This window comes from Dipteris shenzhenensis, chromosome 30 (genome assembly GCF_047967505.1).
Source record: "Dipteris shenzhenensis isolate YYH24624 ecotype China chromosome 30, Dip_SZ_1.0, whole genome shotgun sequence".
NCBI classification, from domain to species: Eukaryota; Viridiplantae; Streptophyta; class Polypodiopsida; order Gleicheniales; family Dipteridaceae; genus Dipteris; species Dipteris shenzhenensis.
The window spans coordinates 45,683,221-45,710,047 of record NC_141625.1 but is presented as its reverse complement, the minus strand read 5'-3'; the positions used below and the strand labels follow the sequence as shown (position 1 = coordinate 45,710,047).

At 44.5% G+C, this 26,827-nt stretch overlaps 1 protein-coding gene across 2 annotated transcripts in view; it reads left to right on the top strand.

Moving 5' to 3' along the window:
* Positions 1–26,827, top strand: part of LOC147882212 (NOL1/NOP2/sun family protein) — a 149,081-nt gene that overhangs the window by 42,443 nt on the left and 79,811 nt on the right. For both annotated transcript variants that reach the window (XM_087401993.1, XM_087401992.1), the window contains exons 6-7: positions 9,130–9,192; positions 26,630–26,751. In XM_087401993.1, the coding sequence (XP_087258119.1) occupies positions 9,130–9,192; positions 26,630–26,751 (185 nt within the window). The remainder of the gene's footprint in view (positions 1–9,129; positions 9,193–26,629; positions 26,752–26,827) is intronic.

Sequence of the window (26,827 nt, the reverse complement as noted above, 5' to 3'; positions counted from 1 at the left end):
AAACTGCAAATTATTGTCCACAATCCATCATGTCCAGTAGGAGTACGTGGAAGATCAAACACAAAATCCATAGCTATGCTTTGCCATGGTCTATCCGGAATTGGCAAAGGGTGTAACAACCCAGGTGCCTTCTGCCTGTCAAACTTTACTTTCTAACAAACCATGCATGTTCTCACATATTCTTCCACATCTTTCCTCAAAGATGGCCAATAAAAGTATTGCTCCACTGCTGTAATTGTTGCTGTAATTCCCCTATGTCCTGCATATGGAGGAGCATGACTTTCCATTATGACTTTTTGTCGCATTTGATCAGTGACACAGAGTCGTCCATGCATCAAAATGAAACCCTCTTTCAACATATAGTGATCATGCCTTTGACCATCAGAAAGCTGTTCATAAATAGTTGAAAAATCAGCATCATTAACATACTGATCTTTCATCACATCTAACACATTGTTATAAGCAATGCTCACTGCTGAAACACTGGGTTTCTTGGAGACTGCTTCAGGCTGTGGTTTCCTGGAAAGTGCATCAGCCACGACATTTTTGTTACCCGGCACATGTACAATTTGAAAATGAAACATTGAGAGGAAGTTAGCCCATCTCATGTGCTTTTCAGATAATTTTCTCTGCGTGAGAAAATATCTAAGTGACTGATGATCAGTTTGCACATAAAAATCAGCTCCAAGAAGGTAATGTTTCCATGTGGTCAAAGCATGTATCACTGCTAACATTTCCTTCTCGTATGTCTGCAAGTACAATTCAGCATCTTTGAGAACTCTACTCTTATATGCAACCACTCTGCCATCCTGCATCAAAGTGCCTCCTATGCTGTTCCCACATGCATCACAAGTTACAGCAAAGGGTTTTGCAAGATCTGGCAAGATAATAACGGGTTCAGAACACAATTTTTGCTTCAGCTCTTCAAAAGCTGCATTTTCCTTTGGTCCCCACCGAAACGGTACAGCTTTCTTTTGTAAAGCATGCAAGGGAGAAGCAATTTCTGCAAAGTACTTTATAAACCTCCGATAGTATGAACACAACCCAAGAAAGCTTCTGACTTCATGCAGATTTTTCAAAATTGGCCAACTCCTTATGGCCTCAACTTTTGCAGGATCCATCTTGACTCCATCCTTTGACACTATATGCCCGAGAAAATGAATCTCATGCATAAAGAACTCACTTTTCTTGGTGTTTATTAATAGCTTGTGTCTTTTCAACTCTTGAAACACAATAGTGAGGTGTTTCCTGTGCTCCTGCTCATTTTTAGAGAACACAATGATGTCATCGAAGAAAGTGCCCACAAACTTTCTGTGTGCTCTAAAAATTCTGTCCATCATTCTATTGAAAGTGGCAGGTGCATTAGTCAAACCAAAAGGCATCACAAGGAACTCATATAAGCCAAATGAAGTGCGGAAGGCAGTCTTGTAGACATCTTCAGTGCGTATCCTTATCTGATGGTATCCACTTTTAAGGTCAATACGACTGAACATTGAGGAACCTTCCAACCGATCCAATATATTATCAATGCGTGGAATTGGAAAACGGTTCTTAATTGTGACTTTATTCAAAGCCCTATAATCAATACACATTCTCCAACTGCCATCCTTCTTTTGCACAAGCAACACAGGGGAACAGTAAGGAGAATTACTTGGTTGTATTAATTCCTTTTCCAAGAGTTCCTTCACTTGTGACATTATCTCTTCCTGTTGTGCCTTACTGACACGATAGGGAGGTATATTAGGCGGTGAGCTTCCTGGAATTATATCAATTTGATGATCTTCGGGCCTCTTGGGAGGTAATTCTTGAGGAAGTGCATCTGAGAAACAATCCTGAAAATCTGAAATAAAAGCAGCCCTTTCTCTATCTAAAGCAGAAAGAGTAGAGCCTTCCTGAACTGGTTGACTGTCCTCTTTGACAAAAATCAAGTACGCTGAAATATGACGCTTTATTACATTGGAAATACAAGAAGCTGAAACTACAGGGATGGACTCCCCTTTCAACTTTACATCAAGTACATGATTTTTGCCTCTATGAGTTAAAGAAATCCTCTTGTTTCTCATCTGCACATCAGCCCCCACCCTGTACATCCAAGGCATCCCAAGCAAAGCATCACACTCTGGCAAAGGCATAATGTAGAAGTCCTCTGCATCCTGATATCCCTGGATATGCATCCTCAACTTGCCAATGATAGGAGTGACAGGTGTGTTGAGTTCAGGGTTGGCCATATCACACATGCCGGATGGCCCCATTTCCCCAGGCTCGATGCCAAGCCTTCCTGCCATATCAGGAGTTATGAAATTTGCCTTTGCCCCAGAATCAAAGAAAAACAAACAATTCTGATTTCTGATTTTTCCCCATGCTCTGCACATCTCAGTCTTTTTCATTTCCTCTTCATCATGTGCATGTGGCAAACTCCCAATCACATCTGGAAGAAGTCCTGCAGAAGGTTTAGGCTTTTTGCCCTTCCGATCACCCTGTTTATCACCATTCTTATCATCATCTGACCTGTCTCTTTTCTTGAATGGGCAATCATAAGAGCGGTGTCCCTCTCCTTTGCATATAAAACATTTGTTTTGCTCCATGAGTGACTTTTTCTCTTCATCAGATAACTTGGTACGGGGCTGTTTATTAGGCTGTCCACGCCTTTGACCAGCTTTGAATTGGGCTTTTCCTCCCTTTTGAAACGGTCGTTTGCCATAATTTTTATTTTCAGATTTGATGTCCTTATCCTGGTGTTTGGCAGCCCGTTTGTTGTCTTCTTTCTTGCTGTCCATAAAGCCCAAATTCTTCTCCTGCATCCATGCATATGCTATCCTTGCATTCTCAATTAATTGAGTCATAGAACCCACCTTGGTTTTGATGCAATAATCACGTAGCTCACTAGGCAATCCACAACAGTACCTCTCTATTTGCTCTTTCAAAGAAACATGCCTGTAAGAGCTCAATGGCAGCAAAACATCCCAAAACCTCTGTGGTGTAATCATCAAGATTCTTGCAAAGTTTGTATGACAAGTCATGCCAGTGTGAAAGTACTTCAACTTCAAAAGTTGGAGTAAGCCAAGTAGAAGAGAACACTAGCTTAAATTCCAGCCAAGTAGCAGGTGCATCTCCATGAAGCATAAGGTTGGTGTATCACTTAAGTGCATTGCCTTTCAAAAATGTGGCAACCTTCCTCATCTTGGATGCTTCTGTAAACAAACCCCCAAGAAATGCAGCATCAAATTGTTGAAGGAATGTGAGGGCTTTGTACCTGTCCTGTACTCCATTATATGTATCAAACTTGACATGAGAACCACCATCCTTAAATTCTTTGTATACATTTGATATTGGCTGTCCCAAAGATGGCTGTATATTTGCAGCATTCCCTTCACTAGGGAGAGCCATGCTTGGTTGAACATTAGGCATGGGAGCATATGCTGTGGCTTGCATGCCTGGCTGCATTCCCACATTGTCATACATGGCTTGCTTTCTATGCCCAATTGGCGGTGAAATCAACATAGCATCAAAGATAGAATCTGTACCAAAATATTCAGGTTGCTGCCTCAAATATGGCTGAGGTGGTTGAGCCACATTTATGGACTGCACATTATTATTTTGAGGAGTAGAAATACCCAAACCAAGGCCTTGTGTTGGCTGCTCATACTGTTGCACTGGATGTACTTTTTGTACCTCTTTCTCAAGTGCTCTTTTGGGCGATTCCTCTCTCTTGGAAGTCACTTTCTGAGTCATTTTTGATGGCTGTCCCTCATGGGAAACTGATGCATGAGTGTGCGGTCCGCCATGAGAAGCTGATGCATGTGTGTACTCACTCTTTCCGTGCTTGTGATTTCTTGATTTCTTCTTCTTCTTGGCATTTGTTTGCACAATCTGAGCCAAATTTTGAGGCAGCTGAGTCAAAGCAGTCACTGCACTTGCAAGCTGTGCATTCAACATAGTAGCATCATCTGACTCACTGCTAGAACTAGTATCACCGTTGAGCTCAGTTGTAGCTTCATGTGTGGCCTGCTCAAAAGGCATTTGTTGTGCTTCCTGCAGCTGTACACTAGCTGGATCATTAAGGCTTTCCTGCCTTCTCCTTTGAGGAGTTGTGGAGCTCTCTTGCTCATGGGTACTCACCATGTTTATGGTTGTAATATTCAGCTGTCAAAAAGTGCAGCAAAGATATCCTTCCACCAAACTACCGAGGCCCACCTCTTGAGAAAGAGTGTGTGGTATCCCGGCAATGGAACCAATGAAACCGGCCTCTAATCACTCAGAGGGCAGTGGAACTAAACCTTTAATCACTTCAGCACTTATTTACAGCTCACAAAGCATATATCACAACCATTAACCATTGCATGATCACCATTTGGCATTTACCCATTTGTTCACAAACAAAACCACTGAAAAAGGGATGGAGGCTAGAATGCCCCTGCTCAACAGACATAGACAAGTGCACCCGATTGGCCCCAAACACCGTGGCGCCCCTTTCGGTATTTCTTTATATTTCACAGTGAAATGATTACAAGTTGCATCTGGGAGACCTTCCCTGCAACTGAGCACGCAGCCCCAATTCACTAAGCCTTCGCAAGGCTTTCAAGCATATAACACCATCACATAAGTGCACTTAACCCGTAGGCTCAACCCAAAGGCATTCTCTTTTCCGAGTGCAATTCCATCGGCTGTCCAGATGCAATCACACTGCACCCCAGCTGCACTCTCTTTGAGTGGTTTCCAGATGGCATTCACAAAGCTTTTCAAAGCTCCAAAATAAAATCAGCAAAGTACCCAACCAAGCAATGACTCATGTAGCACTGCCTGGGCACCTGTGAGCCAAGAAAGAGGTGGCACACGAGGCCAACCAATAGCTTATGGCAAAAAGAAATTGCAGTAGCAAAATCACAACTCACCAAGCCCTGAAGACTCGAACCAAGTCCTCAATCGCCAAGAGGACATAGTAGCCAATGCCCAATTGCATTCTTAGCCAAAGAGGAGTGCGAAGGCATGAAGAAAGAGCATTTACAAGAGCCGACCAGCAAGAATTCCACTGAAAAATGCAAAAAGAAACACTTCTGTCGCGAAGAAGTGGAAGTTCTTGGGCTCAAAAGAAGCGTGCTTCAGAGAGGAATGCATTGAGAAGGTTTTGGAGAAGTTTCATCGCCGGAAAGTCCTCCAAAACTGAGAAAAACCAGTCAACCAGCGTGTCGGACCACTCGAAATTCAACAGAAAGCTGTAGCTTTGCAAGAGGAGAGGCCCAGGAGGCGGTAGAAGAAAAAAGATCCAGAAAAAGCCACTTTTGCAAATTCGACCAGCAAAAGAAGTGCTCAGCTCTGCCCGTTCTACCAAACGCACGGAGGGAAAGCATATCACTACGAAGGGGAGGCAGAGGGGAAGCCATCGGGCCAAACGGAAGTTGAGGAATCCAAACGGGTGAGGAGTTATGAAGAAAAACGGAATTCAGCTGAAGGAGGCTGAAAAACCAGTCCAAAATCTCAACAAAGGGAGAAGATGAGAGAGAAAACCACACATGTGAAGTTCAGAAGGCCCAGGAAGGTCCAAGAATGGCAAAGGAGCATGTAGAAGGCACTAGAGCCACCTGGAACTCTAGGGGGGCCACTGAAGGTACATGGCCCTCTAGGGGGCCCATTAAAAATGCCACGTCATCATTTCCCAACAACCACTCTTTTAATTCCTTGGAATGCCTTTGGGCCTAGGGATTAATTACGCTTATGTGCTAGGCACCATGCCGCGTTTAATTACACATTATTAAGCCCACGCTTGGACTTTTAAAACCAAAGTTATCACGGTCTTGTAGTACATTAAAGTACTTAGAATTTCACGCCCCCGTGACAGATTGTGAGCCCGTGTCTGGAGATTAGGAAATGCTATGAGTTTGGTCACCGAAGAGAAGTTGCTTGGAATGAATGTAGTGCCAGGCGTGACAATCAGGGCCTTGCGAATAGCGGCCGACAGATGAAGGCACCCAACGACACAAGATGCTCCATGGGAAAGGGGTCTTGCGAGGAGGATGGGGTTTACAAAGAATTGACTGATACTCGAATCGGCCAACCACGGCTGCAAGAGGCGATCACAAGGTCCAAGGCCCCAAGTCTACTTCACATTGGCCGAAACCGAAGACCATATCTTGACTGTCAGGTGGCCGGTGGCTGCACCAACAAAATCGTTGTGCATTATATCCGGCTGGAAGATCTGACCTATGCAGAGCCATGATCAGCAAGAGCACTAGAAGCACATGCAAGCTCCAAGTGAAGTACGAGAGGGGATGGAGACATAGAGATGGACATCATGGCAAGAAAGGTGGCGTCTGGACATAGAACTAATCGTGGACACAAGGCTCAGCAGGAAAGTGAGTCTATATAAACCGTTCAGGAAGGAAGAGCGACACATCCGATTGACGAGCGATCATCTCCTTCAAACTCCACAGTCTTCAAGCGTCCTCGGTAACCCTTCCTATCAGAGCAAGCCCTTTGCAGATAGATGAGCTAGTCAAAGAAGAGGGCTGCGCCAAAGGAGGAAGCGGTCTCCTCAAAGAGGAAAAAGTCGGAGAGGTCCCCTGGACCTGATCTCTTACCCCCGATCGTTTGCATGTAACGAATTATATCAACCTCATAGCTAGCTAATAATTTCACAAGCATCCCTAGGCACTAGTGTTCGACCGGAACTTCGCAATGGAAGCAGTGTGATCTCACGACGCCGCAATGAAAACTTTCTTGGCTGGAGGATGGATAGTGACCACAGTGAGGCCGAGGTGGCGTGCGTGCTCGAGCTTCTGGCCGTGGACGATGAGACACCAGATTCCAGTCCTCATAAATGTGATGAATTGTTCACAGAATCGGCGCGGCTAGCATAGACATGAATAACTTCAGGCGATTCTTAGGGGAGTGGGTCCAAAACTGAAGACGTTGGGTACTTGCATGGCAAGGAAATTGGTACAAAAGGTGCTCAAGGCGGTTGAAGGGCTACCCTGACAATTGGGCAAGGCTGCTTGTGACGCAACTCGATATTCAATTGACGAAGGTGCACAACGGGAATCAAAAGTCAGCATGATTTGGGACGCATCTATGCTTGTTGGTGCGAAGTGGCAACAACTTCATGACGCCCCACTCCCACTGAAGCCCTCGACTCTCTTGGATGACTCGTTCTAGAAGTCAGTCCCACGTGAAAACACATAGATGACGATGAGGCTCCAATCAGAAGCATCATAGCCAATATAATTCTAAATTTGACCAAGATTTTTCGAGCGAAACCCGCCAAAACATGGCATGCATTTCGACAATCCTTTCAAAGACTTAAAGCACATGAATTTGTATATGTATTTTAGTTCTAAAGTTTTGGGTTTGAATGGATGCACGAAGTACATCCAAAACCACGCGTGCTTGCACCCCTAGGAAAAGGGTACTCACGTACGAGTGCTTGCTATTCTATATCATAGAACGTAGTGTAGTGTGAAGCAAGGAGGTACCAAGAGTGTACTACGCTATACAATAGTAACAGATTCAAGTTTGCAGTTGCACAATACATAAACCAAAATGCCACTTAAGGCTTGGAGCATGCAAAAAAAGTTATCTCACGCAGCACACTGCATCTCGTCCTGCCAAGGGCCTAAAATAGCTCCAGCTTCACGAGTGCCGCTTGATGCATGAACTCTTGTGCATGTGGATCAAAACCCAAAACATTCAAAAAAATGAAATACAAGTGCTTGTGAGGAGCATACATCGTGTGCTTGGTTTCTCTCTTCTGAAACCCTTTGCAACTGTGCTTAGATGGTTTAAGCAGGTCTTCCCTACCAACTTAGCTACCCGGAGCTGTTATTGGCATAACAACCGGAGCACCATGGGTTGACCTAACCCAGTCCTTTCGTACCAGGGTAAGCTTCTCGCAGTTCTCAATGCGAAAATTCTGGTATTGATGCAGAATAATTCACTCCAATTGCTCTAGATCCATCCATATTGTCATCAAACACATGTGATTATTGCACAATATAATGGCTTCACAAATAACAGTACCATCCAAAGTCGGTGCTTTGCTATGTTATCATAAAATTCTTTTGCTAGCTTGGATCTCCATTTCACAACCTTGCCATAGGCTGAAAACCGCTTGGGACCTTTGGGAAATTTGTTGTCTGATTCGGAGTTGAAGCCCCAACCCTGGTATTCTGCACAAACCCACTTGTTTAAAGCATCTGCACCTCATGTGGCTGCAAACTTGTCCCTTTCCACCGGCCATACAACTCATGTGGGGCCTAGCGTGCCTAATCCCTAGACTCTCATCAACATTCAAAGAATGAGTATTTGATGTGTTCCAAAACCAGATACACCCCTGCATAAGTCCATCAGGATATCTCTGTCGCCCCCAAAAGCATGGGGCAGGTACTTCAAAATTACTGTTTCCATCTCCCTTACAAATGTACCGTCCGCACCTTCCACTTGGCTAGGCAAGAGTGCAAAGCAAGTTGTTTTTCTCTTTGACTCAGTTCTACGAATTGCCCACATTGTCTTACAGTCTGGTTGCCTCCTCTTGCATGAGCATGTGGGGTTTGCTGCTTGTTCACAGTGTCTGTCCCATATTCTGGTCTATGGCTGTCCTCCTCTAGGATCAAATCTGGATGTGCAAGCACTGGACGCTTTTGCGAACAGTTTGTGGATTCACACTCGATTGTTACATTTCCGGTGAGTTCACACCTTCTCTTGCATTGATGCATTTGTGAAATCAATCAATCGCTTATCTGAAGATGATCCAACACCTCAGCTATAAAATTGTTCTGCCATGTTTACCATCCCAAGTCCACAGCCAGATCTAATTCCTTTAAGGTATGCATTCTATTTCACACTTTGTTGGACTGCCAAGGACATATTTGCTCCTGGAGTCTCAAACAAAGAAATTTGGTCCTTATATCCCACACTAGCTTAGATGCTCTTTATAAAATTTTAAGTGTTTTCTCATCATAACATCGAATCAGGTTAGTCAAAGAATTTAATTCATCCTTAGGACGGATTATTCTGATTGCCAAAACTTGAAATGTTGAATTCACAAATTAATCGTCTGCTGACTTGGAGACTTCCATGCTGTACTATAGACATTTCTGTGAAATTTGAATTGATACAGTTTGTCTATTTTGGTGACAGGTGTCTTGAAGGGCGAGATATTTCTTCAAAATCTCCCAAGTATTGTTGCAGCTATGGTGATTGGTAATATTTTCTTATCACATTTATCTTTTATACACGATTTGATAATTTTACGAGCAAAAATCTATGAGCAGGTTTGTCCGAGTGTGTTTTTCACGAGATTTGAAAAAATTGTATTTCTTTAGGAAACACGGTTTTTACACTTTTATTTTCACTGGAACTAGATCCCTTTATCATCAAAACATATAGAATTGTCACTCATTCAATTTTACATAACATAAATTTTCTTCTTCATAGACATCCTGTTATTACCTTTGAAAAGTGTTGAAAAATAATTCCTTTAAGAAACATCCCTCATAATCACTCTCAATGTAATAATATTATACATATATAACTACTTATTAAACACATTTATGACAAGATATTTCTAGTATTTTAATAGCATAGATAACAAGATATTTCTAGTATTTTAATAGCATAGATAACAAGATATTTATGGATATGTTTCTAAAGAAGTTTAAATTACTTTAGATAAGTATTAACTTGGGCTTATATATCACTCTCATTAAATATATGTAATATTTAATACTATCTTCTCATTAAATAGATAACAAGATATTTATGGATATGTTTCTAAAGAAGTTTAAATTACTTTAGATAAGTATTAACTTGGGCTTATATATCACTCTCATTAAATATATGTAATATATGAAATTACTCTCTCTATTTATGAGTATCTTCTTGCTTTCTTCGACCTATATGTTTACTGTTTAAGCCTAGTATACATGTCGGGTGCATCAATTTTACGAGCAAAAACCTATGAGCAGGTTTATCCGAGCGTGTGTTTCAAGAGATTTAAAAAATTGTATTTCTTTAGGAAACATGGTTTTTACACTTTTATTTTCACTGGAACTAGATTCCTTTATCATAAAAACATATAGAATTGTCACTCATTCAATTTTACATAACATAAATTTTCTTCTCGTAGACATCCTTTGTATCCCTGTTATTCCCTTTGAAAAGTGTTGAAAAATAATTCCTTTAAGAAACATCCCTCATAATCACTCTTAATGTAATAATATTATACATATATAACTACTTATTAAACACATTTATGACAAGATATTTCTAGTATTTTAATAGCATAGATAACAAGATATTTATGGATATGTTTCTAAAGAAGTTTAAATTACTTTAGATAAGTATTAACTTGGGCTTATATATCGCTCTCATTAAATATATGTAATATTTAATACTATATATGAAAGATTTTTAAAAATATAACCCTATAGATGTGCTCAAATGGTGTTTTCTGATCAATTTGAGTGGCTGAATGACTATATTTGGACATTGGATGTGAAAGTTATGCCACTTTTAAAAGTGTTGTCCATGGTAGTTTCGCTGGCGAAACTACCTTAGAAGACCTACTTCAAAGGGGTTTTGTTGGTGAAACTATCTTGATGGCTTATTTCAATGAGGTTTCTTTGGATAAACCCTTTCATAGGCTAGGTTGAGAGAGGGTTTTCAGGCTTATTTCAATGAGGTTTCTTTGGATAAACCCTTTCATAGGCTAGGTTGAGAGAGGGTTTTCAATGTCACCCCCAATTAAGTTAAACTTGTAAGAAGGATCATAAGGGAATTTTCATAGAGAACTCTACTCTACATGTGGGTTTTTTCAAAAGCCATTCCATTATGTTACTCACCATTCCCAAAGATTCATGTAAAGATTTTTTTGTATAAAATAGGCATTGCTATATACTTTGCATATTTCTGAGTGAAACTAAGTTTTGTTCTGATCTATTTTTGCCATATTTTTCCATAGTTGGAAGCTTTTTTTTTCCTTCGCTCGAACGCTCGGAAGATTTCGCTCGAAAAATGCTTGTCTCCTATACATGCAAGCCTGCATAGTATTTATGCACCTTCAATATAATCGTAGTGGTGTGCACCTGTGCATGGATAATCCTGAGGCTGAATTGCTAGGCAATTAAAACTACCTTTATAATTGTGGTCTAATTTTACAGCACCACAATATTGGATTTGTAGCTTCCTAGGATTGTGCAGCAGTAGAACCAAGCAAGAGAATATGCAGATTTGGAGGGTTGTTCAGGCAGGCAAAAGTTTAGAGAGTGTGAAGTAGGAAAACTCCAATGTGACTGCAAGATGAGAGGGATGAAGGGGTTCTCCTGCATCTTTACACCTGCTTTGACCTTATTTGATGCCTAACGTCTCAAAACCTTGGTTTGTATAAATTCACAAAAAGCAAACAAGTTGTAAAACTAATTTGAAGTTTCTGATCACTAATGTGATTCTTTTGGCAGGATATGTTCCTGGGTTTACTATAACTCAAAGATTTTGACATTTTGCATAAGAAAAACGCAACAATTTTGTTCTTGTTGTTAACTCATTTGTAAGGTCGAATGGATTCGTAGGTCAAGACCTGACGAAACGTTTCTACGAAACATGTGGTTCTACACGAAATGCCGTATTTTTTTTCTAATCTTTTGGGAGATTTTAAAAAATAATGGGTTTCCTTTTTTTTTTTGGGGGGGGGGTGACTGATTTTTTGTTTCTTGTATGTATTGTGTGTGTGTGTGTACATTCTGCATTAATTTCACAAAAAACAAGTGTGTATACATTCTTCTTAATGAAAGGTTCTTTTACGAGAGAGAGAGAGAGAGAGAGAGAGAGAGAAAGAAAAATTATTAAAGTCTTCGGAAGACCGATGGGTCTATTAGACTGTGAAAATCCTGATACAACGAGCTGTGGTAGTGGAGCTACTAAATGAGCATCCATACCAATGCAAAATGCAAAATGCAAAAAATGCAAAAATGCAGCATGACAGTACTAAGTCCTAAGTACAACATAGTCATGTCGATGGTGAACTATATATCAATCTCAGCATCATCATCATCCCCAGCAACAACAAGATATCAGGATGGATGAGGCAGTGGAGGCATGAAGTCGGCAATAGAGTGCTGTCGGCCACTCAGAGGTGTGGTCCTGGCACGTCTCCTGGTCGTAGCTCTGCGTCTAACCAGGGCTACTGTGACCCCCGTTGGTCGAGCTCCGACTCTAAACAAGGAGGGGATGTCTCCAAGTGTGATCTGTGTGTCGACCCTTTGTCTGAGCTGTCGGGTCACGGTCATGTCGAGGCCTCGTCTCGTTGGGGTCCATGTGATCTAGCTGAAAGAACTCCGTGATAGAGCTTTGAGAGGGATCAACCGAGAAAGAAGTCTGCACCTGTCTCCGTGCTCGGAGTATCCACTCGCGGTGTCTAAGTGCCTCATGAATGAAACCTACCAAACACCGCTGGTCTGGGTAGGAGAGGAAACGGGCTAAAATCCCATAACTATCCCTGAAGAGGCAATGGAAACGTCCTCGGATCTCATAGTACAGAGGACACCTGAAGATGAAATGCTCCTCTGTCTCAATCTCCTGTATGTCACACAATGTGCATATGCGCCGCTCCCTGGGTAGTTGCTTTGCTCTGCCGCTCTCGATGCGAAGTCTATGTGAAGAGACTCGGAACTGCCCAAGAGAGATCCTCAGCGAGTGGGGTAGGTGAATCTGTGTGTATCCTGGTGGGTCAATGAAACCCTCTGCTGTGATATGTAAGAAGTGATCTCTGTAGAAGCTAAGCTTCATTGGGAGTTCACTCGGTTCCAACCAGGTCCAAAAAGTGTGTAGCTGTAGTAGATCCTCACGGATAACCTGGTTGATCTCGTGTGATAAGAGACGAGAGAACGGAGCATCCATGCTATACTGGAAGGGAGGTAGTCTATCCATGTGGAGCCCTAGTCGCCCAAACCATCTCTCTGTACGTGCATACCAACACCTCTGATCTCCTCCTGCTGCAAGTGCCATAGAAGAGGATAGAGCTATCCATGGTAGCCTGCTACCCCCCAGGTATAATCCCCATATTCCGTAACTCGGTACAGATATGTGATGACCTGAAATGTAGCATCTAGCTGTAAAGGGGGTGGCCCAAACTCAGTTTGAATGATCTGGTGAGGAACGGATGACTTACCACGAATCATTCGTGATAACATGAGATTCTATAGCCGCTCCACATGGGCCCACTCTGTATCCGATAAGTCTGGCCCCCAAAAAGGGCTACCGTGCATCCCCGCTGGGCGAGCTAAGGAGTCAAAAAGCAACCCCTCAGTGCGTGGATCCTGAAAGTGCGAGCGGAAGCACTGCCTCTCTAGCTTGGCCAGTGAGGCATACCCTCTACTCAAGCGTGCCTGCATCGCGGGTCTCATAGTGAAGCTCAGTCCGGAGAAGATAACCCCAAGATAAGTGTATGATGAAACTATCTCAACAGATGACCCCGCAAATGTGAACTGCTCCTGATGCATGATGGCTCGAGATGTATTGAAGATCATGACCTTGGTTTTACCCAGGTTGACCTTCAAATCATGGGACCCACAAAAGGACTATAGTGCGTCTAGGTGTCTCTAAAGCCCCTCTGTTGAGGAAGACAAGAGAGCCACGTCATTTGCATAGAGCAAAATCTGGATTAGCGTGCCACAAGAGGGCAACCTACACCCCCCTGTGTCTGCATCACTGTCTCAAGCTCGTCAATGTAGAGGCCAAACAAGGTAGGCGACAAAGGACACCCTTGTTTGACCTCGATGGTACTCATGATCTCGTCTGTCCACCCGGATCCTATCCAAACTCTGCTAGAAACTCTCTCGTAAAGTGCCATGACAGCCCAAATGATCTCCTGGTCATAACCCAAGTCTTGTAGGCGTCGTATGAGGCGGGCTCTCGGGACCGTGTCAAATGCCTTGCGGAAATCCATGAAGCAATAATAAACCCTCTGCTTCCGTGACCTCGCCTCCTCGATGATACATCTGAGCGTGAGAATGTGGTCCATGGTTCCATGATCACACTAGAATCCGAACACCGGAATCCGGCCATCCCAAACAAACCGCTTCATTAAAAAGCTTTGCTAAGATCGGGGCTAGGAGGTTAATCCCATATGCAATGAACTCAGTGCATAGCCCCTCATGAATCTTCGCTCGGCCATTATGAAGTTTCATTACGGCATCCTTTACCCCTCCTCTAGTGAAGAGGGTGCAGGATGTGGGACGAGGCATGTGTGAGAGGTTAGGGATTGGCTGATTTGGGATGTCATAAAGTGTGCGTGCATAATCAAACCAGATTTGGGTGTCAGTGAGTGGCGGAGGGGACCGTCCTTCTAGAAATCTCCGCTAGAAGCCCTTAGAGTTGTTACTAAACAAAATGTTCAGTAGCTCCTCCTCGTTTCGACGAACGAAGTCTAGTTTCTTCCTCTGTACCAGTCTATGGTATTCACGTAGCGTATCTGGTGTACTTGGAAGACTGTTTTTGGTTCCGAATTTGAGTTGACGGCGTAAGGCCTTACACTCATTATTGTGCCAACTATTAGAGGGTACAGTTCCAGGGGGTGGTGGGCGGGTGGAGCGGGTGGTGTGGGAAAAAGTGTGAATGGCAGCCTCGTGTAGTGAGCGGGTGACAAGGGCAGCACGATCCTCTAGAAGGGTTATGAAGTCAATATAAGCGAGAAGTATGTACAGACGGCCAGAGTAAGAAGGTGAGTGATCCTGTTCAAAGCGTATATCGTGGTAGGTGGAGTAAGCACTGAGTGGGGTGGAAGATGCTATGCGAAGGGAGGTGGAGATGCGAAAGAAAAGGTATGTATGATCAGTCCCTGGGGGGAGAGGTGCTACAGTGAAGTCAGTAATGCAACATGTGAAGACAGGGGATCCCATGATGTAATCAACAACACTGGAGCCCCCCCCATGTGGAAAGCATGTGAAACCACCTGAAGCGGGCCATCTGTCAAGATCATTATAGATAATGAGATCATGTATACTGCCTAGGTCTAATAGGGCCTGCCCATAAGATGAGAATGGACCTTGCCCGTCAGCCAAAACCCGTAGCATACCTGCCTCCTCAAGGTCAACATCTGCCAGTAGAGTGGAATCATCTCTGAAGTCAAGAAGTGGTACCTGGCGGGCCCTTGTCCTCGCGTTGAAGTCCCCCACTAGAAGGACTTCTCCGCGGCTAGAAAAGTCAACGAGGGATTGATAAAGGGCAGCAAATGGGGATGTCTCATCATCACCTCGAATATCTCTGGCAAAGTAAGAGGTCTCCGGGGGGAAGTAGCAAACTGCGACAAACAGATCCCGACTGTCCATGTGTCGTATCCGGATCCAAAGAAATCTGGAATGTGTATCTCTCTGCTCTACTGAAATGATCCCCTGAAGTGTGGATCTGAAAAGGACTGCAACTCCACTTGAACTTCGAACTCCTCCTGTACCCCTCGTCTCATCTCTGTAGGCAGACTCCCATGTATATCCGTTGACTATTGGAAGAGGGCGCTCTGGACTCTGATGTGTCTCTGTATAGAAGACTATGTCGTGGCTTGTATAGGATTCCGAGAAGTTCCCTGGTTCTGACCATAAGGTACCATTACAGTGCCAAATGGTGCAGGACAGGGTTTCGGATATCTGGGTCTCATAGACCCCGCTTCCCTATGTAGCGGAGGGGGCAAGTGCCCTACGGGGGCCTGTAAGAAGTCGTCCCCCTCGTACCACTACCCACTTTCCCTCCTTCCGGGCCTGATCCCGCTGCTGCAGCAAAGAGCGCCTCGCCTCAACCTGTAGAGGTGTGAGGTCCTCATCCATAGAGATCGCTGATCTCGAAGGACTGACCTGCGTCGTAGAGCTGAAAGTCGTGCTTGAGTGTCATGGAATCGTATGATCAGGGGTTGCTCTCGGTTGGGATCTCTCCCCACCCGCCATGCCCTCTCTATCCTGTGCTCAGCCACACCCAAGGTAGCGGCCACGAACGCAGTCGCATCTACCATCGGTGTAGCCTCAGTGCGTGGGATCCCGCGTACTCTGATGTTGAGAGCCTTACTAGCTCTCTGTTGTTGCTCCATGAGGGTAGCCGAAATGGTTACCCTTGCGGGTTCCTGTTTGGCCACGTCAACCCATCAAGAAGTCTCCTCAATAGCAGATTGCATGCTCGCAATCTGTGCCTCGACCACCGTGGTACTCCTTGGGACAGTGTGTATGGCTGTGACCTCTTGTCGGAGCTGCATGATATCCTGTCTGAGTCCCTGTAGTGAGCTGTATCTCCTGCTCAGTCTGGCCTACATCGCTGGTCTCATCGAGAAGATCGAGCCGGAGAAGATGACCCCCAAGTAAGTGTATGAGGATATGATCTCAACTGGTGACCTACCGAAAGTAAAAGTAAACTACTTCCGTTGATGCTTACTCGAGAGGTGCTAAAGATCATGACCTTGGTCTTGCCAAGATTGACCTCCAAATCATGGGATAAACAAAAAGCCTGCAGTGCCACCAGGTGTCGCTGGAGCCCCTAGGGTGTGGACGACAAGAGTGCCACGTCATCTGCATAAAGAAGAATCCTAATGATGATTCCGGCAAGTGAGCAACCGGTCCCTCTGAACGCCCCCACGAAAGTCTTAAGCTCATCGATGTAGAGGCCAAACAGGGTTGGTGATAAGGGACAACCCTGTCCAACCTGTGCCTGTCGGAACTCGGCCTGAGACTCTCTCATACAGTGCCATGACTGCCCAGATGATCTCGTGATCAAATCCCAGTGTCTGTAGGCGTGTGATGAGACGAGCTCGAGATACTGTATCAAAGGTTTTGCAGAAATCCACAAAGCAGCAATATACCCTCTCCTTCCGTGATCTGGCCTCCTCAATGACACTCCTGAGTGTGAGTATGTGATCCATAGTCCCATGGTCTCGCCTGAAACCGGCCTGACCCTCACCTCTGAGCCCTCTCATCTCTGCGAACAGGCTGACCGACGCATCCAATACAGTTGCATAGATCGTGGACATCACATGTCCAATAATGTAGTCCTGTAGTTACTTGGGTCCATGGGATCCCCTGCCTTGTGGATGGGGGTGATGGTGTTGAGTGTCCAGGTGCGGGGGAAGCCAAGGTAAACATCGTCATTGAATAGCTTTGCTAGGATCGGGGCTAACGTGTTGATCCCATATGCGATAAACTCAGCGCATAGCCCCCCGTGATCCTTAGCTTGGCCATCGTGCAGTTTCAATGTTGTGTCCTTGACTCCCCCTCTGGTGAACAACGTGCAAGTGGTGGGGCGATGTGTGTGTATGAGATGTGGAGTGGGCTGGTGTGGGACATCATCAAGATGGTGTGCATACGTGTGCCAGACTCTTGTGTCGGTGAGGGGTGATGGAGACCTACGCTCAAGGGATCTCCGCCAAAAATCCTTAGAGTTGTTGCTGTACAAGATGTGCAGCAGCTCCTCCTCATTTCGATGAAGAAATGCTTGCTTCTTCCGATGTATGAGATGTCAGTACTTGCGTACTGTCTGGTGTGTTCGGGAGGTGACATTTGGTTTCAAGTCAGAGCTGTCGGCGATAAGCCTTGCACTCCGCATCGTACCAATTGTTGCAGGGTACAGAACCAAGAGGTGGTGGTCTAGTGGACCATGTGGTGTGGGGAAAGATTTGGAGGGTAGCCTCGTGGAGTGTGCGACTAATCAGGGCAGCACGGTCCTCTATGAGTGGTATGTGATCGATGTAGGTTAGGAGTCTGTTTAGGCGTCCAGAGTAGGCCGGTGAGAGGCTGTGATCAAAGTGTATGTTGTGGTAGGTGTCGTGCTTCCTATGTGGTGTGTGTGGTGTGGCTAAGCGTGGGGTGGCAATAGTGAAGAATAGGTATGTGTGATCAGCTCCTGGAGGGAGTGGTGCTACGGTGAAGTTGGTGATACATGAAGTGAAGGTAGGGGATCCCATGATGTAATCTACTACACTAGTGCCCCCCCCCCCCCCCGCCCCCCCCCCCCCCCCCCCCCCCCCCCCTCGTGTGGGAAGCAAGTAAAGCCACTTGAGGAGGGCCAAAGGTATGTTGGCAATAATTGCACTACTACCCTACTATCCCTACGCTACTGCTGTGCTATCCTAAAATTTGTTGCATAGTGCTACACTAAAACAATGCCCTTTAGACTATTAATCGTTTCATTAACCATCAAATTTCATCCCATGCTTGTTTTTAGTATATCCCAACAACCACTGCGTTGGTTTTTTATAATGAATCCACACATCCTACAAATCCATTCATCTTGTAATAATAGAAGCAAAACATCGTGTTAGTGGCTATTAATATCCTAGTGTAACCAACCATCACGTTGGTGATAACTTATCCTACATTACTATCGTGCTATCCCTACACTACTACCGTGCTATCCTAAAATTTGTTGCATAGTGCTAGTGCCCTTTAGACTGGTTATTGTTAACCGTCAGATTTCAACCACCGGGCTACTTAAAACATTTAAGTACTAACATGGAAGTAGGGCGATACAAAATCAGCTATTACGAGCACCATGAGAAAGTTCACAAGTCCAAGAAATGTATGCAAGATCTTTATTGTTTCAAAATACGACGACATTTTGCTTTTTCAAGGAAAATCCTGACTACCAACTATCTTATAGGCCTTTCTATGGCAAGCATCTCCCAACTCTTTAGGCCAGTCTGTTGCACAATGGTAGACCTCTTCACACACTCGGATTACACACTCCTTGCTTGACTCTGTTAACTTATATGCCCATAGTAACTCCTCCTATAGTTCTTCTTCTCGATTTTGAGAAGGCTTATGACAGGGTGGATTGGGGTTTCTTGGAGTGCACTATGAGGAGGCTAGGCTTCAGTGATAGATGGATTTCATGGGTCTCCTCACTTTACTCTCACTCTTCTAGTAGGATGGTGGTTTGTGGAGGCAGAGGACCCGGCTTTTCAGCTATCCAGATCGGTACGATAGGGATGCCCGCTTGCACCTTACCTTTTCCTTTTCGTAGCGGAGGCTATGGGATACTTTATGCAGGCTACCAGTTATGGCACTTTGGGCCTTCATCTGCCTATCCGGCAAGAGCAGGAGCTTTTGGACACTGAGTTTGCTGATGACATGGCATTGACAGTCAGAGGAGATGCATATAGTCTTGCTACTGCTGCGGATTCAATTAACAAGTTCTGCCTAGCCTCAGGGGGACTTGTCAATTGGAACAAATCAAAAGGCATCTGGACTGGAGCTTAGCAGGATACCCCAGCATGGGGAGGAGACAGAGGCTTTGTATGGATACCCAGAGGCACCTCCACGAGATATCTAGGCTTCCAGGTTGGCATTGAGGTGTCTCTGATGCAACAGTTTGCCCCAATTCTTGAGAGTATTTGGAGAAAGCTAGCCTACTGGAGTATAGCTAGACTTTCTTTGGCCGGAAGAGCGCTGGTACTCAACCAGGTTCTACTAGCGACTATGTGGTACGTTGCGTCATGTTGGCGCTTTCATGCTGACTCGATCCGTCAGGTGAGGAGATTGCTTCGGAACTTTTTGTGGAGTGGTGGTGATGGTTCTAAGGACACTAGGGCCAGAGTTTCATGGGATACTATCACTTTACCCTCCTCGCAGGGAGGACTTGGGGTTCTTGATCCGGAGATGCAGAGCAGAGCCCTTTTAGTCAAACTTCTTGTTAGAGGTTTGACTCCAGGAGATCAGCCATGGAAGCAGTTCCTACTGCATGGGATTCACCAGTGCACCCCCAGAGCAGCAGGCCAGTGGGCAGGTAGAGTCAGTTGGATCTTCTTGACGGACCAGCATTCTCAGTCTTCCTCACCACTTGTGAAAAGGCTTATTCAGATCTGGGATCATTTTCGACAGTACCTCATCAGAGCAGTTCCCTCCTCCAGAGAGAAAATTGCCTGACAGCCACTTTACCATAACCCCCTGGTTCGGTATCAAGGATCTTCCCCTGGTACAGAACTTAGGACTCCCTTGGCCCGATGGCATGCTCAGGGGGTTGTGACAGTTGGAGATTGGTTTAAGGGAGGTGTGGAGATGTCAGAGGAGGTGATCAGAGATAGAAACGGGCCACTTGGACAGATTGCTGCCACCAGATTACTTTTCATGAGAGCTATTCCTCAGCAGTGGAGGGATATACTTACAGATCCAGCCTATGTTCACCCCATCTCTACTTGGTCAGGTTGTTTTAGTGAGGCTGGGCTATGCATTGGAGTTCGTTTAGGACCGGCACCGTTTATTTATTTTGAGACGGACTCCTCGCACAGATTGTATCCCACTCAGCCCCTAGATCGACAGGAGCTCCTTTGGCAGAGAGTCAGGGTCATTGGTTGCCTGGGTAAGGAATGGGCCACAGATCCTTCCAGGTTGACCATTGCAGAGGATACTAGATGGAGACTTTGGATTTTTTAGGTTCGACCTCTTGCGGAGCTCGACTGGGACCCAGGTGAGTGGGCATGGCCTGCTCCGGTGGCAGGCGATTGTCCTCTTTCCTTTTTCCAGTATTCGACGAGGGCAGGTTACAGGCTTCAGCAGAGAGACTCTCATCACCTATCATTTGCCTCCCAGCATTGACTCACTTTTGGGGCATCAGTAGAGCCAGGAAAGTCTCCTACTTTCTTTGGCTCACTATACATAGGGGCATACCTGTGGGTACTTGGCTTTAGCAGATGGGTAGACCCTCTTGTGTATGCATTGTCAGCTTGCAGAGGAATCTAGCAAGCATTGTTTATGGAGCTGCCCTAGCTCTAGAGTGGTCTGGACAGGTATCTACAGGTTGTTCTCACATGTTACATCCGAGTCCTTTCTGATGATATCGGGCGTTGCCCTTTGGGGGAGAGGATCTGGAGCCTTTACTCTCTTTGAGTCAGGCCAGGAGACCACGGTTTCTTCATGCAGCGTCCCCAGAGATGGGGTCCCACAGAGGCCAGCATCATGGAGCCGTAGGATTTGCTTTTGGTACCTGTACCAGCTCAGGATTCCCTGCTTGCTTCAGCTGCAGGGTCAGCCTGGGAGGTGATTTCCAGCATTACCCTATGGTGGATATGGTGTTCGCGATGTTTTTTTGTCCTTGGGGGCCATTTATGCACGGAGGTTGACACTCTCGCTTCCATTTGGGTGGAAATTATCTTCACTCTCAGGAGTCGTATGTCTGACACAACTATGCAATCTTGTCATATGACATCCTGCCGATCTAGGCACTACCCAATATGTCTTCTCTAACCAGGCCCACTACGTCCATCTTATTCACTGCACAGAATGTGCAAATTGCATTGTGCGTGCCTCCACAGCCGAGAAGCCCAGGGCCACGAGGGACTGCGGACATAGTCACAAGAAACATTTTGTCTGTTTCGTCATTTCATTGTTTCAACACGGTTCGTTTCATCTCTTTGGTCGAAATGGATAGGTTTCGAATTGATACTTAATATAAACAAGTATAGGGGTGAATAAGGTATGTTATATTCAAGTTTAGAGTGAACAAAGATAAATATCAGTCAAGTCACCTAAAAAGGAACTTCAAAACACGGACACATTTGTCAAATGTTTTTAAATTCAAGCTTTCAATCTCTTTTCTCAAGTTCGGATAGGTGTTGAAATGATACTGAATATTTACAAGGATTAGGGAAGATATGTTTATATTCAAGTTTAGAGTTTAAACAAAGAGAAATACAAGCTTAGGGCAAACAAAGATATGGTTGTATTCAAGTTTAGAGTGAATAAAAAGAAATACAAATCAACACATCTAAAAAGGAAATTCAAAACACAAACGCATTCTGCAAATTCAAGCTTTCAATTTCCTTTCTCAAGTTTCAACTTTAGACCATTTACTATTTATGGAGTCAAAACTTTAAAGCATATGGATTCTAGAAAAAATGGGGCAAAAATGTGTATTTTGATCTGGGCTAAACAAAAGTTTTGTGGAGAGCGTTTTGTCCTGTTTAGTAACGTTTCGTTTGTTACGTCATTTCGAGGTTTCGACAAGACAAAATGGGTTTTCATGCGACTATGGCTGCGGACAACATATCTATCTCAAGGGATGGAGCCTCTAAGTGGGTACCAACACCCATGACAAATGCAAAAGAACTTAATGATGTCAATACATAAGTGAGAACTCTCTGAGCTAATGGAGAGAATGGGGGCTAGTGGCACCATGGTGATCATCTGGAAGTTGGTGGAGATGTCAAGTTTAAGAGGAGGTCAGTGATGTGCGAGGCTGCTGTGGCGGCATAAAAATTGTGATGTTGTTGTGTGTGGTCTGTTGTGGTCTCCTACCTATGGCCCCGCGACAAACAAGTGCCATCGTCACTCTTGTCGGCTGTGTCTCTGATCTGCTAATCATGGAGGGAAGATCCCCTAGTCTAATTTGTGCCTCGACCCGTAGAGGCGAGTCTGGTGTGTCTCTCGCTCTGGTCCTCAGAGCCTCTCTCTCCTCGAGCCTTGCTGGTTGGTGCTGTTTGGTTGGAAAAACTCAGTGCTCACGCTCTGAGTGCAATCTAGCTGTATTCTCTGATCTCGCCTATGTGTCCTGAGCAAATGCTCCCTGTGTCGGACGGCCTCATGGTTGAAAGCCGCCAGGCATCTCTGATTTGGGTAGGACAAGAAGCTGAATAGCGGCCCCAAACCATCGTTGAAGAGATAGTAATAACGACCTCTAATATCATAGTGCTTAGGGCATCTGAGAGCGAAATGCTCCTTCGACTCGATCTGCTAATGATCGCACAGGGTGCAGATGTGACCCTCTCTGGGTATGCCCTTCGTCTGCCTTCTCTCAATGCGAAGATGGTGTGATGAGACGCATAACTGTCTGATAGATATTCTCAAGGAGTGGGGGAGGTGGATCTGTGTGTACTTTGGTGGATAAATGAAGCCCTCTGTTGAAATCCACAAGCAAGGGTCTATATAAAAACTGAGCTTCACATGGAGCTTGCGAGGTGAGAATAAGGTCCTAAACGTATGTTATTGTAAGAGATCCTCTCGGATGATCAAGTTCACCTTGTGGTATGTGAGCGGGACGGATGGGGTCTGGATGCTTTACTGGAAGGAGGTAATCTATCTATGTTGAGCCCCATTCTCTCAAACCACTTGCATGTATATGCATACCAACATCTCTGGTCACCTGCGGTTGCCAATGCCATGGATGAGGAAAGGGCTAATCATGATAGCTTGCGTTGCCTTACAGTGGAGGAGCCATAATCCTTGATGTGGTAGAGATATGTGATAACCTAGAATGCTGTGTCAATGTAAAGTGGGGTTTATTAATGTCTGACAAGTGACCTGGTTTGCCTCATGATAAGTGAGGAGAATAAAGGGTGTAAACAAAATGAGAGATGGAGAGCAAGCCACAAACGTAGAATAGAAGAGATAGGAAAACATACAAGAGGTGAAGGTTTTGTCAAAGTGACAAAACCTAAACCTATCCACTAACTGTAGTTAGGGATCCTAACTATGGTTAAGGGAAAAACCTCTAATGAGGTTTAAACGCCCCTAACTCACTTATTGACTATACATTGGTCACTGCCACCATGACTTATGGTGATAATTCCAACATCCCCCTGTAGTGCCAATGTGATGATGTACAAGGAAAAGATCAATCACCAAAAGGAGATAAGTTCAGGGCATTGCGAAATGCCTCAGGTGAAAGTGCTTTGGTGAAGATGTCTGCAACATTGTCATGTGTGGAAACATAGATCATAATGATCTCCCCCTGCATGCAACTTCTCTCTGACATAGTGATAATGAACCTCATGTGTTTCTTTGCAACTGCTATAGCACTCTAACTATCAGTAAGAATTGGAGAAGGACCCTCCAATGATAGGTGAAGATCAGCAAATAAGCGGCATAGCCACACACACTCAACTATTGCTGTGAAAGCTGCATTGTACTCAGCCTCACATGAGGAAGTAGCCACAGTAGATTGTTTCTTACTTAGCCAAGAAATGCAAGCATGTCCCAAAAAGAAACAATTACCAATTGTGGACTGCCTAGTGTCATAATCTCCAGCCCAATATGAGTCACTGTAAGCATGCATGCAAGTCACCCCCCTTGGGAAACATCAAGCCATTAAGACTTTGTGCCTTGCAAGTAACGGAAGATGCGTTTTACAACTTGCCAATGTGTTGTCTTTGGGCTGTGCAAATACCTGCTTACCTGAGATACAACAAACTGAATATCGGGCTGTGTACTGCACGAGTAAATGAGGCATCCAACAGCCTAGCTGTAGAGTGTGGCATCTACTGATTCACCTGCATCATACATAGTAAGGTTCAGCCCTAGCTCAATGGGAGTGGTTGTAGGCTTGCAATCTTGCATGTTGAATTGATCCAAAAGCTTTTGCACATACTTGGATTGAGACATAATAATGCCACGTCTCTCTTGTATAAACTTGATCCCCAAATAAAATTGTAACATGCCCAAATCTGACATGTCAAATGTAGCTTTCAATTCAGCTTTGAAATTTGCAAATTTTTCTTCATGTGACCCTGTGAGTAGCATGTCATCTGCATAAAGAATGATGACCAAAAGATACCCCCAATCCTTCTTGATGTAGAGGGTACTTTCAGTTGGACTGTTATGAAGCCCCTTGCTGGTCAGAAAGGCATCAATCTTGGAGTACCATGCACGTGGGGCTTGTTTCAGCCCATACAAAGCTTTATTCAGCTTGCAAACTTAATGTGCATTACCCGAAATTTCAAAGCCAGGAGGTTGTTTGACATAAACCTCTTCCAACAAGTCTCCATTAAGAAAAGCTGTTTTTATGTCCAATTGATAAACATTCCAATCAAAATGTGCAGACATAGCAATAACTAATGTGATAGTGGTCATCCTGTAAGTAGGAGCAAATGTCTCCTCATAATCAATGCCCTTCTTCTGAGCATAGCCTTTTGCAACCAGCCGTGCTTTGTACCTGTCAATGGACCCATTTGACTTTCTTTTTACTTTGAAAACCCATTTGGTACCTATGGCATTCTTTCGTGGTGGCAAATCCACAAGATTCCAGGTCTGATTTTTCTCAATGGACTGCAACTCATCTTGCATGACATTCATCCAATGCACATTGTCCTTAGCTTCTTCAAAAGTATTAGGCTCTTTCTCATTAAGAAGAGTACCCGCATAAGCTTATTCAACGGAAAGAGCCCCCCCTTCGTGCCTTGCTGCACTACGAGTTCTGCCAGGCAAAGGAGCATCAAGCTTACTCTCCCTGAGAGTTTGGAGCATCCAATTGGGAACCGATTTGGCTGCGTGTATTTCTATAATCTAGCATCTTCCATTGCCTGTGGAGGAACTATATCAGCCTGTAGCTGATCGAGGCATGTGGAACATGAGGAGCTTGTTGTAAATTCTGATTGTCAGCGGGATATCAGAAGAGGAACCCAAAGCAATGGGTATTAATCCCTCAAAAACATCATCTGATGTAGAAGAAGCGGGCACATTAAATTCAGCTTGTGCATGTGCTGAAATTCAGAAAAGATTACATCTTTGCTGACAAAAATCTTGCGTGAAGCAGGATTGTAGAGGCGATAACCTTTGCTCTCTGCACTATACCCAACAAATATGCGTTTAATTGCCCTGTCTGACAGCTTATGTCAAAACCCAACAGACACATGGGCATATGCAACACATCCAAAGACACGAAAATGTTCCACTCAAGGCTTTCTCCGATACCAAACTTCATAAGGAGACTTAGTTTTCAAAGCCTTAGTGGGAGCCCGATTCAAAACATAGTTGGCACACATGAGACCCTCAAGCCAAAACCTGTAATGCAACTTTTTGCTTGTGAGCATGCATCTATCCATCTCCATAAGAGTTTGATTCTTCCGCTCAGCTTTGCTATTTTGCTAAGGGGTAAGTCTCGTTTTAAGTTGATGTGTGATGCCTTTCTCTTGCAAATAAGCCTCAAATTCATGAGACGTATACTCCTCCCCTCTATCTGTGCGTAGAATCTGAACTGTGAGGCCTATTTCATTCTCAACCTTTGCCACAAAGTGTCGAAAATGCTTAAACACATCTGATTTTTTCTTTAAACCATAGGCCCAAGTGTAATTTGAGTAGTCATCAATAAATGACATAATAGAGATAACCACCCAATACACGAGCCCTCATGGGACCACAGACATCACTATGAGTGAGCTGCAATTTTCGAACAGCTCGTACTGCACCATCTTTCTTGAAGGGAAACCTGTGCATCTTCCCAAGTATGCACCCTTCACAGGCATGAGGAGGAGGTGACTCCAAAGGAGGCAAAGCATCGACCATAGAATGTTTTTGAAGGGTCATCAAGCTGCCATAACTCATATGCCCATATCTAGCATGCCGTATCTCCGCATCTGCATAGCAGTAGTGGGAGTAGAAACTGCAAGTGCATCATCTGATCTTTTCTAAAAAATATCAAGCTGAAAAAGACCACGAAACAGGGTGCCAGATAGTCTCAAGGCATAATCATCGTCCCTATCTCGGACTGCACACTTGTCATCTTCAAAGACAACCTGAAATCCTCTTTTATTGAACGAGGACACTGAAAGTAATTGCTAGCTTTATTGATAGCATGCCAATATGAGGTAAAGCATGTGTACTAACTTTTGACCTAATGCCAACACAATGGAATAGTAGGCAAGAATTGTTAATATATATCCATGTTTGGTTTGGTTGTCCCTCAGATCCAAAGCCAGGAGAGCGTATTCTTGATATGTGTGCCGCCCCTGGGGGGAAAAGTACAGCAATTGCAATTTTAATGGAAGATAAAGGAGAGGTTATTGCGATAGACAGGTCTCATAATAAGGTAAGGGTTTCACTAGAGTCCCAACTCTTGCAACCTCTTGTCTGGCAGATCAACTTCACATGTTGCTTCCTTATGA